Source organism: Schistocerca gregaria, chromosome 8 (assembly GCF_023897955.1).
Source record: "Schistocerca gregaria isolate iqSchGreg1 chromosome 8, iqSchGreg1.2, whole genome shotgun sequence".
Taxonomy (NCBI): Eukaryota; Metazoa; Arthropoda; class Insecta; order Orthoptera; family Acrididae; genus Schistocerca; species Schistocerca gregaria.
Genome location: NC_064927.1, coordinates 500,753,725 through 500,772,776, shown reverse-complemented (window position 1 = coordinate 500,772,776; position 19,052 = coordinate 500,753,725). Strand labels below are relative to the sequence as shown.

The window sequence follows — 19,052 nt, the reverse complement described above, 5'->3', positions numbered from 1 at the left end:
CAGGGGGAAGCAAATTATCATTTGTGGGGATTTCAATGTTGATTCCCTGAAAGAGTGTGATAGGAAGAATGACCTTGTAGTATTACCCTGTTCTTTCCATTTGAGCTCCGTCATTGATTTTCCTACTCGGATAACAAAGAACAGCAGGACATTGATAGATAACTTTTTTATAGACCAAGATAAGTTTAAGGACATAAATGCTTATCCTGTTGAGAATGGTCTTTCAGATCATGGTGCACAGCTAGTTACAGTACATGGCATAGCTCCATGCAGTATATCAAATCAGAATTTCAAAGCAGTGTGTTCAATTAACAATATAAATACTGCAAACTTTAGGGAAAGACTAAAGGAGCTAGACTGGGATGAAGTGTATATGGAACCCGATGCAAACTTGAAATATAACTTATTTCACGATACATTTTTAAGGGTATTTGAAAATTGTTTTCCCAAGAAAACAGTGAAACATAATTCCAAGAAAACATATAAAAAACCTTGGCTAACTAAAGGAATAAGAATATCTTGCAACTGTAAAAGAGAACTGAATCTAACAGCAAGAGGGAGTACTGACCCCGAAATTGTTCAATATTATAAAAAATATTGTGCGGTACTAAGAAAAGTTATTAAAAAGTCCAGAAGCATGTGTATCATGTCTGAGATCAGTAACTCTGATAATAAAATTAAAGCAATTTGGAATATTATTGAAAGGGAAACAGGGCAACCAAAAGCACAGGAAGACTTTAGTGCCATAAAACTGAATGACAAGTGTACTAACAAACAATCTGAAATTGGAAATATTTTCAATAATCATTTTTTAAATGTTGTGGAGAAAGTAGGGTCTAGATCTTCACTAGAAGAGGCAAGGCTTCTGATAGAAGAGGCCATACCTGTGCAGTTTGAAACAACTGTATTTCCACGAACCTCTCCCTCTGAAATCAGTAAAATAATAAACTCACTGAAAAGTAAAAGCTCTTACGGAATTGATGGCATTTCCAGCAAGATACTTAAAGCTTGTTCCCCACAGATAAGTAGGATTCTCAGCCACGTATGTAATACCTCTTTGGAGCAGGGTGTTTTCCCCGATAGACTGAAATATGCCATTGTAAAACCATTGCATAAAAAGGGGGATACGTCGGATGTCAACAACTATCGCCCAATCTCTCTTCTGACAGCTCTATCAAAAATTTTTGAGAAAGTAATGTATTCAAGAGTAGCCTCCCATATATGTAAAAATAAAGTACTAACAAAATGTCAGTTTGGTTTTCAGAAAGGCTTTTCAACAGAAAATGCTATATACGCTTTCACTGATCAAATATTAAATGCTCTGAATAATCGGACATCACCCATTGGTATTTTTTGTGATCTCTCAAAGGCCTTTGACTGCGTAGATTATGGAATTCTTTTAGATAAGCTAAATTATTATGGTTTGAGGGGTGCAGTGCACAAACGGTTTAATTAATACTTAACTGGAAGAATGCAGAAAGTTGAAATAAGTGGTTCATGTAATGTTAATACAACAGCTGATTCCTCAAACTGAGGGGCTATCAAGTACGGGGTCCCACAGGGTTCGGTCTTAGGTCCTTTACTGTTCTTGATATACATTAATGACTTACCATTCCATATTGATGAGGATACAAAGTTAGTTCTTTTTGCTGATGATACAAGTATAGTAATAACATCCAAAAACCAAGAACCAAGTGATGTAATTGTAAATAATGTTTTTCACAAAATTATTAAGTGGTTCTCAGTAAACGGACTCACTTTAAATTTTGATAAAACACAGTATATACAGTTCCGTACAGTAAATGGCACAACTCCAGTAATAAATATAGACTTTGAACAGAAGTCTGTAGCTAAGGTAGAATTTTCAAAATTTTTAGGTGTGTCTATTGATGGTCTGCTGAAACGTCTGAGTTCGGCTACGTATGCTATTAGGGTTATTGCAAATTTTGGTGATAAGAATCTCAGTAAATTAGCTTACTATGCCTACTTTCATTCACTGCTTTCGTATGGTATCATATTCTGGGGTAATTCATCGTTGAGTAGAAAAGTATTCATTGCTCAAAAACGTGTAATCAGAATAATTGCTGGAGCCCACCCAGGGTCATCCTGCAGACATATATTTAAGGATCTAGGGATCCTCACAGAAACCTCACAGTATATATATTCACTTATGAAATTTGTTGTTAATATTCCAGCCCAGTTCAAAAGTAATAGCAGTGTGCATAGCTATAACACCAGGAGAAAGAATGATCTTCACTATGCAGGGTTAAATCTGACTTTGGCACAGAAGGGGTAAATTATGCTGCCACAAAAGTCTTTGGTCACCTACCAAACAGCATCAAAAGCCTGACAGATAGTCAACCAACATTTAAAAATAAATTAAAAGAATTTCTAGATGACAACTCCTTCTACTCATTGGCTGAATTTTTAGATATAAATTAAGGGAGGGAAAAAAACTAACTTAAGCATTAGTGTCATGCAATATTTTGTGTAATGTAATATCTTGTACAGACATCTTTCATTAACCTGACACGTTCCACATCATTACAAAGTGTCGTATTCATGATCTATGGAACCAGTATTAATCTAATCTAATCTAATCTACTGAAAAATAACTGACAGACATACAACAATGAAACTTCCGTCAGTACATATTAAACACAGACATGTGTAAGGATGCCAACCACATTTTGCTCCAACACACCATTGGTGCGAAATTTATAATGTTCTCGAACTTTTTGAACAGATCTCTTAAGTGGAATGTAGTGAAATGAGAGACAGGACATCCAGCCACAAAGTAGGATAACATCACTTCTGAACTGAATGGAAGGACTATAAATGATGGGTCACAAGTAGCAAACATATTTAATAATCATAGATACAGTAGAAAGTATAGGGACTAACAATTCAAGAGAAAAATCACAGCAGTATGTTGAAAAAGTAACTCTCATAAAATTCAATGAATTTATCATAAACTACTTTTTTCTGAAATTAAGAATATTATACATTATCTCAAAAATAAAAGCTCATCGTGTTTTGATCGTATTGCAGATAAGTTGTACTTAGAATGCCATTTACATGTTCTGACACCAAATTTTACGAGCAATAATAAAATAGTGACTGTTGGTATTTCATGTGACCTATCTAAAGCAATTGATTGTGTGAATCGAAGTATTCTAACCAAAAGAATGTAGAAAGCTGTACTTATTAATTCAGCCAGTATAGCCTGGGCACGTAATTCTGACGGGAGAAATCATGTAAGGGCTTCCCCAAGGCTCAGTCGGGGGTCCACTGTTGTTTTCTCGTACATGTAAACGATCTTCCATCTAACATACTAGCAGAATTAGTTCTTTTTGCAGATGACCCTAGTATTGCAATCAGTCCAAGCATACACACAGAAACAGAAGAAATGGTAAACAGTGTTCTCAAAAGTACAATTGATATTTTTCTGCAAATTGTCTTGCCTGCAATTTTAAAGAGAGACAACATATTCAGTTCTGCACATCTAAGGGTGCTACACCAATGATAAGTGCAACACGCAAAGAGAAAATAATAAATAAATGGAAACTTCAAAATTCTTAGGCGTCCATATCAATGAGAATTTAAACTGGAAAAATCACATTTTGGAACTCCCGAAACAACTTAGTTCAGCAACATTTGCACTGAGAATCATTGCAAATCTTGGGGAGATAGAAATCCATAATTTGATATATATTGCATATTTTTGTTACATAATGCCATATGGAATAATGTTCTGGTGTAACTCATCTTTAAGAAAGAAACTCTTCATTGTGGAATGAGGTGCTGTAAGAATAATATGTGATGCTCACCCACAATTATCTCATAGATATCTAGAATTAGGTGTTTTGACTTCTGCTTCAGAGTACATTCATTCCCTCATGATGTTTGTTTTAAATAATCGACTAAAGTTCAAAAGGAACAGTGAACTTTATAATTATAATAACAGAAAGAAAAAATGGCATTCATTATTCCACATTAAGGTTGTCTTTAGTACAAGAAGATGTGTACAGTGCCGCAACTAAAATTATTGATATAAAGTGTCTGACAGACAGAAAAAGTAAAATGACAACCCCTTTTGTTCTGTAGAAGAATTTCTATTATTGTAATATTGAAACAGTGGTGGATGGAGATTACTAACTCACATCTGTATATTAAAAACAAACAAACAAATAAATAATTAATTAAAAAAACTTGTAAATGTCCAGCACGTAGCCATAGTACAAATTAATTTTTGTTGTGAATGTTCAACATCATCACAATCTATTGTGCAGAACGATCTATGGAATGTGAAAGTAGTTAACAGACAACTTATAAGCAGCTTGAATAATATTCCTTCAAATAGTGTAACATGAACATAACTTGCATTATGTCAAGTAATATCAGGTCTCATGTCATGCCTTATGTAAGAATCTATGAGAATTATCGATTTTGGGTTGCGGATGTTGTTTGGGTATTATTATATAGGCTGTAGCCTACGTGAGAGAGAAAATCCAAATCTGATTCTGTTCTTTGAACAACATAGCAGAATTAACTAATAAAACTTAGGTCTGAAATATATACACGTATTTAAGATGAGCATCTGTTCGGGTTTGTGAAAGGATATTACTGCTTGGAATACTAACAAAATAACTAATGTAAAACAGGGTCAGTGCTCTGTTGTAACAATAGTATCATGTTTAATGTGCACTCCACTTTTATATGTTGCATTTCATTCACATCCTGCTCTTTACCATTACAGATAAGGAACAATAAGCAGACGGCAATTTTGGCTGTTGCAGTAGGGACCCCTAAAGGAAAAAAGGAAAATGACAAGAAGGCAAAAGATCAATTCTACACCATTTACAGGCCCAATACTGGATTACAGGTATACTGTGGTCTCAAATAAATTAGAGATATTTTATTTGAAAAATTAACATAACTATTAATATGTACTTTCTGTGATAGCTGCGCCAAGAGACATTAGGGGAATTAGAGAAAAAGTACAAAAAGGTTTCTACGGATGATGCACAGTCCCACTGGACACAACAGTATGATGCCTCAGTCACTACGTGTTCCCATGCCTACTGGTGAGTGCCTGTTCTTTTTCAAAGCTGGAGCCTATTCACTTTTCAGCTATTTGTAAGTCTGTTTGCGGAATGATTAATTAGTACCTAACACTTTCAGACCTCATTCCAGATTTGCAGGATTACACTTGAGATCTAAATGGTGTTGTGTGGTATTCACATATGAAATAATTTTGCTGAATTTAAGTGTTAACTTTGTAATAAAGTACTTTTATAGACTCCCACCTCAACAGCCGTAATGGTGCCAAATTTCTGGGAAAACTTGGTTAAGGTCATGTACATAAACTTGCCGGTTATGCTATGGTTGAAATCTTGCCAGCGCTTTCATTACCTATCATCGTGCCCTGAAATGACGGACATCGTACGCGAGATACTTGCCACCCCTCTTCAAGTGGTGTTCCGTCACCCACGCAACCTCGAGAACATCCTAGTCCATCCCCATGCCACTCCCAATCCCAACCCCTTGCAACAAGGATCATAGTCCTGTGGAAGACCCAGGTGCAAAACTTGCCCAATCCATCCACCCGGCACTTCCTGTTTCAGTACTGTCACAGGTTTATTCATCCCCACCAGGGGCTGGCTACCTGTGAAAGCAGTCATGTCATTTACCAGCTATGCTGCAATCATTGCACAGCTTTTTATATTGGTACGACTTCCGACCAGATGTCCACCAGGATGAAAGGCCACTGACAAACTGTGGCCAAGAGCAAAGCAGACCACCCTATGGCACAATATGCAGCTGAACATAACTCATTTGATTTTAATGGCTGCTTCACAACCCGAGCCTTCTGGGTCCTTCCCTCCACCACCAGCTTTTCTGAACTGTGCGGATGAGAATTATCCTTACAACACATTCTCTGCTCCCGTAATTATCCCGGACTCAACCTATGGTAACATAATGTCTCCACACCCTCCATCCAACAGTTTCTACCGCCTCTGGCCTATCATCTCCTCCCCATTCTCATCTCCTACCCCATTTATTTGCAGCTCTCTGCCGGTGCATCCTTCTGTCTTTTACTGCTCCTCTCCTTTTTTGTTTTTTTCCCCTCCAAGTCGGTGCCCCACAACCTCTTGATGCTGCGCCTGTTGGCACTAATCCCTGCACACCCCACCAAACAGTGTTCGTCTCTCTCCCCACCCATACAGTACTATCCCTTCCCCTTCTCCTTCACCTTCCCCAACCCTCCAGATTGTTGCTTGCATCCCATGTGATGTTGCATTCCAGTCCAAGATGTTGGGGTTGAAGGTCATGTGTGCACGAGGTGTGCTTGCTTTGTGAGTGTATTTTAGTCGTGTATCTCTCCAACTAGACGTGTCTTTTTTAGAGTAAGAAGCAATTTGTCTTTTCATATAATGTTGATATTCCTACCTGGAGTTTCCATTGTTTAGTCAAAGTGATCAGTGTTTTTGACCTTTATTGAAGGGCTTACCCAATATGTTTCCCCCATAACTTTCACTTTAGTACAAGACCTTTGTAACAAGCTGTGCATAATACAGCAAAGGGAAAAAAAAAGGCATTGGCTATGTAAAAGGAATGAAAAATTGAAATGTTCTGCTTATTTGATATCTCTTATGACTTTTAGGTAGCATTGCTGAAATTGTTCATTGACTACTGCTATTTACTCTACCTGTTTTTTGACCTGGTTAAACCAGTGTACTTGGTAAGCAATTGGTTATTTAGCCTGACATTATTGAAGAACTAACCTTTCATTTGTGATTGTTTCAGGCGTGGAAACTGCAAAAATGTGACTCTCGGGCTAGACTGTGAAGTTGGCCTCCGAAGGCGTACCTACAATGTTCTGGCAGGCTCTGTACTGAGTGTGTGGACACGTGTTGAAAATGTATTGGCAGCGAAGTCTGGCCACAACAGCAAGATGCAGGTAGTACGGCTACGTACAGGTGAAGGAGTCAAGATTGTAGGTATGCATACACATTACTCTGTATCATATTCATATAGATTCAAGTGTCAGGAAGTCGTTTCTGAAAGTATTTGTATGGAGTGTAGCCATGTATGGAAGTGAAACATGGACAATAAATAGTTTGGACAAGAAGAGAATAGAAGCTTTCAAAATGTGGTGCTACAGAAGAATGCTGAAGATTAGATGGGTATTTGATGAGGAGGTATTGAATAGAATTGGGGAGAAGAGGAGTTTGTAGCACAGCTTGAGAACAAAAAGGGACCGGTTGGTAGGACATATTCTGAGGCATCAAGGGATCACAAATTTAGCACTGGAGGGCAGTGTGGAGGGTAAAAATCGTAGAGGGAGACCAAGAGATGAATACACTAAGCAGATTCAGAAGGATGTAGGTTGCAGTAAGTACTGGGAGATGAAGAAGCTTGCACAGGATAGGGTAGCATGGAGAGCTGCATCAAACCAGTCTCAGGACTGAAGACCACAACAACATCATATTCATGTAGTGAAATACGAAATCATTTTCCCTTTCTGTTGCAGTGTAAATTATCAGTTCCAAAAATAAATCTCCAGAAGCAAAGCTGGTCACAGTATCTTTGTGAGACAGGCTATGTTTATTCTTACAGACTTATGGAAATTATTTTCGTGCCCATTTGCTAAACATTGCCTGCTACATATTTGTTTACATTGCGTAGCTAAGACAGACCTTATTTTATGGTTTGCGAATATCTGCTCTGCTTTGTGCTGTTGTTTTCTCCTTTTTCCTCCACCTAATTCCACCTCTCACACACATCCTCTCTTCTCTAAGCTCACTTTTCTCTTAAGAAATCCATAGTTAGTTCATTTATTCATATTTTTCTTCAATTGCTGCTTTGGCTCACGGCACAAATCTGATTACTTCTGCAAGCATGCTTTTACTCTTCCAAAATTTTGACCCTCATTCCTTCTTGTTTCCTGATAACACTCTCATGATCTTTGAAAGTGCTACCCATTACTCCATCAGTCTTATATACTGTCTGAAGTCCAACAGCTCCATATCCACACTTAATTTGTCCTCTGTTTTTATTTCATTTGCTGTTTTTCACGTAAGACTTCTTCACCTTCCACAACATTTTAGTCCTGCTTGCTCCTTAAATGTTTGTCTGGGTTATGTCATCCATCTGTCTGTTACATATTGCAGCAATAAGATAATCATTGTGTACAAAATTTATTGTTTTGCATGATATTCCTCTCCATGCCCAACTGCAGTTCTCGGCACCACTTTCATATCAGGAAGTCATCAGCCATTTTCCTTCAGACCACCTCAGCGTGTGTCCATGGTCCTCAAACTCATTGACACACTGCCAGACCCTTTTCCTTGCTGAATTGCCCATGCTATGCTACAGAGTTACATTTTTCACCATCCTTATTTAAATAGTTGGTTTTGAGAGATTTTCAAATTTAAAAAAGAGGTATAGCTTCATGCTCATGGAACCAGAGACCAAAATATAAAAGAAGAAAAGTAGTGAAGTTCCATTAACCATCTGTGGACACCATTCTGTCATTCAGTCACTCAGCACACATCTTGTTCTGTGTTCCCATAAGAGCCTCCTCACAAGGTTGTGGATTTTTAGGTTGTAAAAGTTGTATTTTATGTGCATAAAATGGGCTCTTTCAGTACCTCATTTAAGCTATATGAAACCAAAAATAGGCCCAAAAAGGTATTATGCAGGAAAACTAAACACAATGTAAAATACAGTGTTGACACTTAGCATAGTGTTATTCTTTAAAAAAAGGAAATGGAAATTGTGCAGTTGCACAACAAAGCAAACATTATTCAACTTTACTGTTCAAACTGGTCACAAATATTTTTAGCTTTTCCAGGATGAAAGTACACCATGAAACACCTATAGCCATATGTTGAAATATGGGTAAGATGTAATTTAAAAAATGCCAGATAAACCAGTGATTTCATTCAGACCATAGTAGCCTTCACGGTAAATAACTAAAACCTATTTTAGGTTTTTCACAGAAAAACTATAGGCCTTGTCAGACAGTATTTATGTACGAAAAAATGAACATTCTACATCAATGGATGTGACAGGATGTACTCCACTTTTGATACATGTTGGACAGGAATGCTGCAAATTGGGGACCTGGGTTTTCTGTATGTACAAGAATGCTGCTGCACACAAGTCCTTCAGGCCAGTATTCTGTTAAATCTTTTGCATTTTTCTCCCACTTCACCTGGTGCTTCATTAATTTTCATTTTAACTTCCTGTGGCAAGGAAGTCTTTCTAAGGCTTCTAATTTAGAAATAATTGTTACTGTAAATGTGTAGTTGGTTCTAATATAAGCCAAGACCCGTTGGGTTGAGGGAACTTTTTGAGTGATTGTTTTGTTGAAGTTACAGTGGCGTCCTCTGGTAGATATCAGTTACCTTCTGGACTGCTGGGAGATGCACAGTGTAATATTCTGCTGCTGCTAAGCACATGCCCCAGTGGGTAACAACAGTTTCAGGTGGCAAGGAGACATCAGGAAGTTGTTCTTTGAATGCTTGTATCCTTGTAGTGCCTTAACAAAAACTTTCTTTTCCATGGAGATTAATGTACCTTACAAAATTCTTGCCTTCCTTACTCTGCTACATCCTTGATACCATGTGCTACACAAGTTACATGCGGAGTAGAATAAAGGGTGACCATAATTAAAGTTCCAAGTCCAAAACACTGAGTGACAAAACCATTGCTCAGAATGATGTCAAAGTTGAACAGCATATTATTAATGCAAGGGGAAATGATGCGGAGCCAAAAAAGAGAATTTGACCAATAGATGGAACTGTAACCATCTTAACATAAATGGGGTCATCTACCAATGGCAGATGAATTGCAACGCAATGGTTACGGTTTGAATTGCATGTTACACCATACGCACTGTTCATTGTGCACGACTGCACAAGTTCAGCATTCTACAGTTGCGGTACTGTTAACCATCCCCCATGGCAAGGTCGTACCACATCGGAGGATACTGCAAGGAGCATGCCTTCAATTCAGTTACATTCGTAATTGGAGGACTTACCATGGACCCTCTCTACTATGATGCGAAGTTATTTCTGTAAAGACACCATTATGGTGTGGCTAATGAATGTAAAGTAATTTGTAGAAATGATCATGATGTCACTTATCTTGATGCTGCTGAATATCCGTTCTACATGTGGCTTCATTGTCTAGGCGATGAAAAAGGTACGAGTTTTGACTATTACCAGACTACCGAAATCATGAAGCAGGATTCCACGATTTTTTGTTTAGAAAAAACACATATTTATTGTTAGAACTTTAAGCTCGAAAGTTATTTAGTAAATTTCACAATCTCAAATCACAAAAATAAAGTACCATGTGCATTGTGGACACCACACGTTTCTCAAGAAACACACATAAAAACAGCAGCCCTTGACCGCAGCCAAAACACAAGTGCCCAAAATCACATTGCTGACCAAAGATCACAGAGTCATATCAAAAAAGAACTTACGATTTCTGTATCGATTACTGACACTGCATTTTTTAAGTTACATGAAATATCAAACAGGATAAAGGATAATTCAGTAACAATAATAATATTAGTGACAAAATAGTACATATAAATAGGTCAAACTTTCAGAAATAATAAAAGTCGTAATTTAAATATACGCTCTTTCAAATTTGCATTAATCGCAACACCTATCCTAACATCATATTAAGCGAATGCTTTTTGAAAACAACTTTAATTAGTGTATAATATCTCATAACAAAATGGGCTCTATTGGACAGTTCCATTACAATAGCCCCCCAAGAATTTTGTAAGCTTGAACATGCTAACAAAATTCTGGCACCATAATAATGGAACTGCCAAGAATATGGTTTTAAATACATTACAATTTTTAATTGAACTGTTTTCTTTGAATTTTACTAACTTTCTGCCCATAGCAATTGGCATTACATGAGGTTTGACATTGAAATTGTGTTACACAAAGTGAAGGAAAACATCCAGTTGTTAATTTTAAGGTAAATGAAATACAAAAGAAGATTTTCGATTTTCACTTAGATGAGTCTATAATGTCGTAGCACTTCACATTAAACTGTTAAAAGGTAGTAACTTTGATGATATGTTTGTTTTACTTTCTATTGTTGACCACTTTACTCACTACTCACAGTAATGTGCCACATTGTCCATCTGCACTTTGCTGACCTCCCGTAATAGGTTTGTTTTGTGCTTGTACTGAATCATGTCCATTTCCACAGCTTAGTTGTCTGTATTGCTTCGTTGATCATAATGCCATAAAATAAAATACAGAGATCACCTTTTGGTTACATAATGTTTGCATCTAAGTACATGGTTAGGATACATTTTTATCCTTCTGGTAATGTTCATCTAGTGGGTGAAGTTTACAAGATCTGTCTGAGTAATACTACAAAGGTATGGACTGGTCTGAAAAGGATCCTATAACTAACAATAATTCAATAAACTTGTAATCCAAATGCATTAACATTTTGGGTGTAAAATGTCTTATTGCAAACTATAACACCCACACCAAGGATAAACAAAAAATTAAATTGTTTTCAAAAGTAAAGCTGGTCTGTCTGTTACAAGAGTTCATGTTCACAGTAAAAGTGCAAGAGTAGAGTCATGGTTGGTTGAAAGTATTAGGATAACATTTACATATGAAATCAGAAAAGTATTACTGCCTAGTGTTTGAGAAACAAATATACAGTAATTCATGTTGTTTACTTAAAATGATTCTCCCCCTTGTTTAGTCCGACATTTCAACAACTTAGGAGTGTGGTAATTAAGAATCTGCCTTTAAGATAAAAAATTAAAAAACTGCTAATTGCTATGAGACAGATCTAGCACTGATTAGTGGTTTACATTTTAAATGATGTCTCAACGAGTGTGGTGTGAGAATGTTACACAAGCTAAAATTTCACAAATTATCAAATATCATTCAAATTGAATAGACATATAGAAATACCAAGAACTAACATGATGAGCATATTACACATAAAGAAAATTATTGCAAACACTTCATACAGCAAATACATTTTAAAGAACTAATAAACATTTTCAAGGACAAAAAACTAGATCATAAAATCAGTCAATTTTTATAAACAACATTTCATAATTTCCAGTGAAAAGCTTATGTTGAGTCACCTTTTAACTTTCTCAGAATTGTCTTTCCCTTTTTGTTTATACATTTTCAACTAAACGATATTCCTTAGCCTGAGAACTTTGCTGGATTTAGGATGCACCAACCGGTATGCATTAGGGTGCGGATTCTCCACAATCTTGAATGGACCCGTGTAAATCATCATCATCATTTAAGATTGATTATGCCTTTCAGCGTTCAGTCTGGAGCATAGGCCCCCTTATAAAATTGCTCCATGATCCCCTATTCCGTGCTAACATTGGTGCCTCTTCTGATGTTAAGCCTATTACTTCACAATCATTCTTAACCGAATCCACGTACCTTCTCCTTGGTCTGCCCCGACTCCTCCTACCCTCTACTGCTGAACCCATGAGTCTCTTGGGTAACCTTGCTTCTCCCATGCGTGTAACATGACCCCACCATCTAAGCCTATTCGCCCTGACTGCTACATCTATAGAGTTCATTCCCAGTTTTTCTTTGATTTCCTCATTATGGACACCCTCCTGCCATTGTTCCCATCTACTAGTACCTGCAATCATCCTAGCTACTTTCATATCCGTAACCTCAACCTTATTGATAAGGTACCCTGAATCCACCCAGCTTTCACTTCCATACAACAAAGTTGGTCGAAAGATTGAACGGTGCACAGGTAACTTAGTCTTGATACTGACTTCCTTCTTGCAGAAGAGAGTAGATCGTAGCTGAGCACTCACTGCATTAGCTTTGCTACACCTCGCTTCCAGTTCTTTCACTATGTTGCCATCCTGTGAGAATATGCATCCTAAGTCCTTGAAACTGTCTATCTGTTCTAACTTTGTTCCTCCTATTTGGCACTCAATCCGTTTATATTTCTTTCCCACTGGCATTACTTTCGTTTTGGAGATGCTAATCTTCATACCATAGTCCTTACATTTCTGATCTAGCTCTGAAATATTACTTTGCAAGCTTTCAATTGAATCTGCCATCACAACTAAGTCATCCGCATATGCAAGACTGCTTATTTTGTGTTCACACGTCTTAATCTCACCCAGCCAGTCTATTGTTTTCAACATATGATCCATAAATAATAACAACAACAGTGGAGACAGGTTGCAGCCTTGTCTTACCCCTGAAACTACTCTGAACCATGAACTCAATTTACCGTCAACTCTAACTGCTGCCTGACTATCCATGTAAAGACCTTTAATTGCTTGCAAAAGTTTGCCTCCTATTCCATAATCTCGTAGAACATACAATAACTTCCTCCTAGGAACGCGCTCATATGCCTTTTCTAGATCTATAAAGCATAGATACAATTCCCTGTTCCATTCAAAACACTTCTCCATTATTTGCTGTAAACTAAAGATCTGGTCCTGACAACCTCTAAGAGCCCTAAACCCACACTGATTTTCATCCAATTGGTCCTCAATTAATACACTCACTTTCCTTTCAAAACTACCTGAGAAGATTTTACCCACAACGCTGATTAAAGAGATACCTCTGTAGTTGTTACAATCTTTTCTGTTCCCGTGTTTAAAGATTGGTGTGATTACTGCTTTTTTCCAGTCTGATGGAACCTGTCCCGACTCCCAGGCCATTTCAATTATCCTGTGTAGCCATTCAAGACCTGACATTCCACTGTATTTGATGAGTTTCGACTTAATTTCATCCACTGCACTGCAATCTATTGACCATTTTCACCACTTCCTCAAATGTGATCCTATTTCCATCCTCATTCCTATCCCATTGTACATCGAAACCTGTAACATTACTGATCGTATTTTCACCTACATTGAGCAACTCTTCAAAATATTCCCTCCATCTGCCCAAGGAATCCACAGGATTCACAAGCAGTTTTCCTGACCTGTCCAAAACACTTGTCATTTCCTTCTTACCTCCATTTCAAAGACTGCTAATTACACTCCAAAATGGTTTTCGAGCAGCTTGACCCAAAGTCTCCAACCTGTTTCCAAAGTATTTCCAAGATTTCTTCTTGGATGCTGTAATTATCTGTTTGGCTTTGTTTCTTTCTTCAGCATAACTTTCTCTGTCTACCTGAGTTCTAGTATGTAGCCATTTTTGATATGCCTTCTTTTTCTTTTTACAGGCTGTGTTGACTGTGTCATTCCACGAAGCTGTTTGCTTCATCCTACCTTTACACACTACTGTTCCAAGACATTCTTTAGCCACTTCTAGTACTGTGTCCCTGTACCTTGTCCATTCCTTTACCAATGACTGTAATTGACCACATTCAACTAACTGGTACCTTTCTGAGATCATTGTTATGTACTTGTGCCTGATTTCCTTATCCTGAAGTTTCTCCACTCTTATCCTCCTACATATGGACCTGACCTCCTGCACTTTCGGCCCCACAATACCAATTTCGCTGCAGATTAAATAATGATCAGTGTCATCAAAGAATCCCCTGAATACACGTGTGTCCCTCACAGCCTTCCTGAATTCCTGATCTGTTATTATATAGTCAATGACAGATCTGGTTCCCCTGCCTTCCCAAGTATACCGGTGAACGTTCTTATGTTTAAAAAAGGAGTTTGGGATTACTAAGCCCATACTGGCACAGAAATCCAAGAGTTATTTCCGGTTCCTGTTGGCCTTCATATCCTCTCCAAATTTACCCATAACCTTTTCATACCCTTCTGTTCGATTTCCAATCCTGGCATTAAAATCATTCATGAGCAGAACACTGTTCTTGTCCTTTACTCTAACAACTACATCACCGAGTGTGTCATAAAAACTATCCATCTGTCCCTTCACAATGCGAATATACTGACACAATCCTAATTTTCTTGCTAGACACTGTCAAATCTATCCACATCAGTCGTTCATTAACATACCTTATTGCAACTACGCTGGGTTCCATTTCTTCCTTATGTAAAGCCCTACACCCCATTGTGCTATTCCTGCTTTGAATCCTGACAGGTAGACCTTGTATTCTCCCACTTCCTCTTCTTTCTCACCCCCTTACCCGAATGTCACTAACAGCTAAAACATCCAGCTTGCAGCCTCTGCCAGCTCTACCTTCTTCCCAGAGTAGCCCCCATTGATATTAATAGCTCCCCATCTCATTACCATTCCCAGTCCCTGGTTTGTCAGTTAGAGGTGGGACTCTGTCACCTCCAAAGGTCCGAGGCATTTTGCTCCGATTGTTGCCAGCGTCACATTTAAAGTACCATTGAGTTTTACACCTAACGGTTGAGGGACTAACCGGTGGATTTGGTAGTCTTTGCCGTATGAGCACAAAGGTGACCACGACTCAGAATATGTCCGAAATGCCCAACCTTATTCCAAAGTAACTGGTATCCCGACTGTCGGGACCACTTACTTGGCCACTCATACGTTGCCCGTGGTTCATGAACTAGGACATGGCTACAGGAACCCACACCATGAACCACCCTGTAAATATCAAAGAATTTCTTTTTTTCAGAATTCAACATTTTTTATTTCCCATGTGATTTTGCTAAAACATAATCTCCAACTTTAAACTATGTTGCTTTGATCTTGCTATCATGTTGTCTTTTCTAACCTCCCCCTGTTTTATCATGGTTACTTTGACTATGGCTTCACGATCACACATTGTCGTCATTGTGCATGGTGGAAATTCTACGAGTTCAGTGATAATGTTGTCTGATTTTAGATGAAACATAATTTCCCTAAGGTGAAAATCCTGTGGAAGTATGTTGTAAGCTGTTCATGACATCTTCAACATTCAGTACATGGTCGCACCATGTAGGATGTTTATGACTGCAATATGTATGACATAAACGACCAATCTTGCGCATATACCTCTCAGCTGAGTTTGATGCCAGATTATACAGATATTTGAACATGTTTAGTTCCTGATTTATCAATAAAGGCTTTCTAAACTTTTGCTAAAAACTGTGAACCATTATCAGACAAGATCACTTTGGATTTCCCGATAGTCTTTTTCAACTTTTGTAACTATCTCTTTACCTGTGGCTTTCCTGACAGGATACAACTGGATTAGTTAAGAAAATACATCCACCATGACAAAAATATAACAGTGGCCACTCCTACTCCTTGGAAGAGGCCCATAGAAATTATCAGCGACTAAGTCTGGAGGTTGTGCAGGAGTAAAGTTTTGCATTTCACCTTGATATTTTCTGTTACTTTGACTCGTTGGCACTTGTCACAAGTTGACAATTCTTTTCTAACTTTCTTAGCCATATTGTAGAAGTATATATTCATTGTAATTTCTGCATACATTTTGAAATGCCACAAATACCATAGCTCTCATGTGTATACCTAATTAACCTCTGAGCTTCATCTTCAGGCCAGGCCAGTTGTCCGAGTGTTCATCAGTTGTCCTAAATAGAGTACCTTTAAACATCTTATAGTACTTGCCTAATTTTTCATAGTTCTTTTTCCCTAAACAGTTCTTTATTAATTTCCAATTTGTGTCATGGTTCTGGCTCCTCCTGATTTTGTCACACAATGATCAGCAACTTTTTCATCTGGGACTCCTTTAATATACCTCATTTTAAACTGTTTTTCTTCATTCTGATCAAAACTTTCTGTTTCCCCTTCTACTGGTAGCCTTGATAGAGCATGTGCAACCATGTTGTCAATGCCTTTAATATACTTAATTTCAAAGTTAAATTATTGTAAATACAATGCCCATCTTGTAAGCCTATTATGATAGAGCTTGCATTCGTGTAAATAGCTTAAGGCTTTATGATCGGAGTACACTATTACCTTATGTCCTAGTAAATAGGTCCTGAATTTTGAAAATGGCCACTGTATGGCTAATAACTCTTTCTCTGTGACTTTATAGTTTTTCTCATGCTTCAGTAACATTTTGCTTGCAAACACAATTGTACAATGAATTACCTCCCCATTAACTTCTTTCTCTTGAAATAATTCAGCACCTAACCCATAATCTTTACTCCATATCCAAACAGTGTCCTTTAATAAATTACTTTGACAGGGTTTGTTTAAGCTTTGTTTACTTACAAATTTTCTGTAGAATTCACATAGCCCTAAAATGATTTCAGTTCTTTTCTATTATGGGGTATAGGAAACTCAGAAATAGCTTTAATTTTGTCTGGATCTGCCAGTATTCCTTTTTCTGTTACAACATGTCCCAAAAATTTTAACTGAGGTACTGCACATTTGCACTTTTCTAGTTTTAGTGTCATTCCTCCTCTTCTAAGTTTCTCAAATGCCTGTCTTAAAAACCCAACACGTTTATTCCAATCTTGTCCAGTTACTAAAATGTCATCTACGCAAATCACTAATTTGGATACAAGTTCCTGCCCAAGCACATGGTCTAAAGCTCTAATAAATTTGGCTACCGATGAGTTCAATCTGAAAGGGACTACATAATACTGATGGCAACAACCATTGTATAGAAAAGTGGTGTATCTAAAACAAAGATTCCAAGACTTACCAAGCGGGAAAGCGCCGGCAGACAGGCACATGAACAAAACACACAAACACACACACAGAATTACGAGCTTTCGCAACTGGCAGTTGCTTCGTCAGGAAAGAGGGAGGGAGAGGGAAAAATGAAAGGATGTGGGTTTTCAGGGAGAGGGTAAGGAGTCATTCCAATCCCGGGAGCGGAAAGACTTCCCTTAGGGGAAAAAAAGGACAGGTGTACACTCGCGCACACACACACACACACACACATATCCATCCGCACATACACATACACATACACTGTCTGTGTATGTGCGGATGGATATGTGTGTGTGTGTGTGTGTGTGCGCGAGTGTACACCTGTCCTTTTTTTCCCCTAAGGGAAGTCTTTCCGCTCCCGGGATTGGAATGACTCCTTACCCTCTCCCTGAAAACCCACATCCTTTCATTTTTCCCTCTCCCTCCCTCTTTCCTGACGAAGTAACTGCCAGTTGCGAAAGCTCGTAATTCTGTGTGTGTGTTTGTGTGTTTTGTTCATGTGCCTGTCTGCCGGCGCTTTCCCGCTTGGTAAGTCTTGGAATCTTTGTTTTTAATATATTTTTCCCATGTGGAAGTTTCTTTCTGTTTTATTTACAAAGTGGTGTATCTTAAAGAGTTGGGTGTCAGGGGTACTTGGTGAAAGCCTGAAGTTAAGTCTAGACCTGACATTAATTTTATATCCTTGAACTTGTGCAACAGCTTATCGATGTCTTCAGGGTGGTCTGTTTCCCTGTATAAGATTTTATTTACAGGCTTGGAGTCAAGAACTATTTCGACACCCCCATCTCTCTTTAACACAACTGCCAATGGGTTCTTATAAGCGCTGATAATCCTTTCAGTAATGCCACATGCTACCATTATATGTAATTCTTTCTCAACCGCTGTACGTTTTGCAATGGGCACACCATACAGTTTTATGAAAAACAAATCATAGCATCTCACTAGCGACTTACATTAGTACCCTCTAACTTTCCCTAGAATGTTGCTAAAGACATGACTGTATTCCCATATCAAAAACTCTAGTTCCTGTTTTTACCCATTGTTTAGACCACTAGCTTCTGAAATCTTAGTGTCTACTTCACTTAAGTCTAGCTCTGGTATGTCTTTGTCAACCCATCTTTTTTCCTTTACAGGATTTATAGTATTAAATTTATCGTTACACAAAACTGTATTAGGTCTGACAAACTTTGTGGAGATACATTCCCTATTTGGTGGTGTTATGATAAGTTTTTGTCCACCCCGGTCAAATCTTGCATCTACACTTCTAATCCACAACATCCCGAGAATACAGACCTCACTGAGTCGTGGTGTAATTAGGCATCCATGTGTAAAGATGGCTCCCTCAATTTTAAAAGATAACAAAGTTTGACTTTTAACTGTTTTACTGCATTTTCCTGTAGCACCTTTTATTTTCACCCCAATGACTGGCATTTCAAAGTAGTCTTTCTCGCAATTCAGCTTTTTGCTTAATATTTCAGATAT

The 19,052-nt window shown here is 37.8% G+C and overlaps 1 protein-coding gene across 3 annotated transcripts in view; it reads left to right on the top strand.

The window, feature by feature from the left end:
* The window catches only part of LOC126285359 (protein strawberry notch), a 263,199-nt gene that overhangs the window by 209,789 nt on the left and 34,358 nt on the right, over window positions 1-19,052 (top strand). For all 3 annotated transcript variants that reach the window (XM_049984680.1, XM_049984681.1, XM_049984682.1), the window contains 3 exons: window positions 4,760-4,885; window positions 4,966-5,087; window positions 6,811-7,004. In XM_049984680.1, coding sequence (XP_049840637.1) covers window positions 4,760-4,885; window positions 4,966-5,087; window positions 6,811-7,004 — 442 coding nt within the window. The remainder of the gene's footprint in view (window positions 1-4,759; window positions 4,886-4,965; window positions 5,088-6,810; window positions 7,005-19,052) is intronic.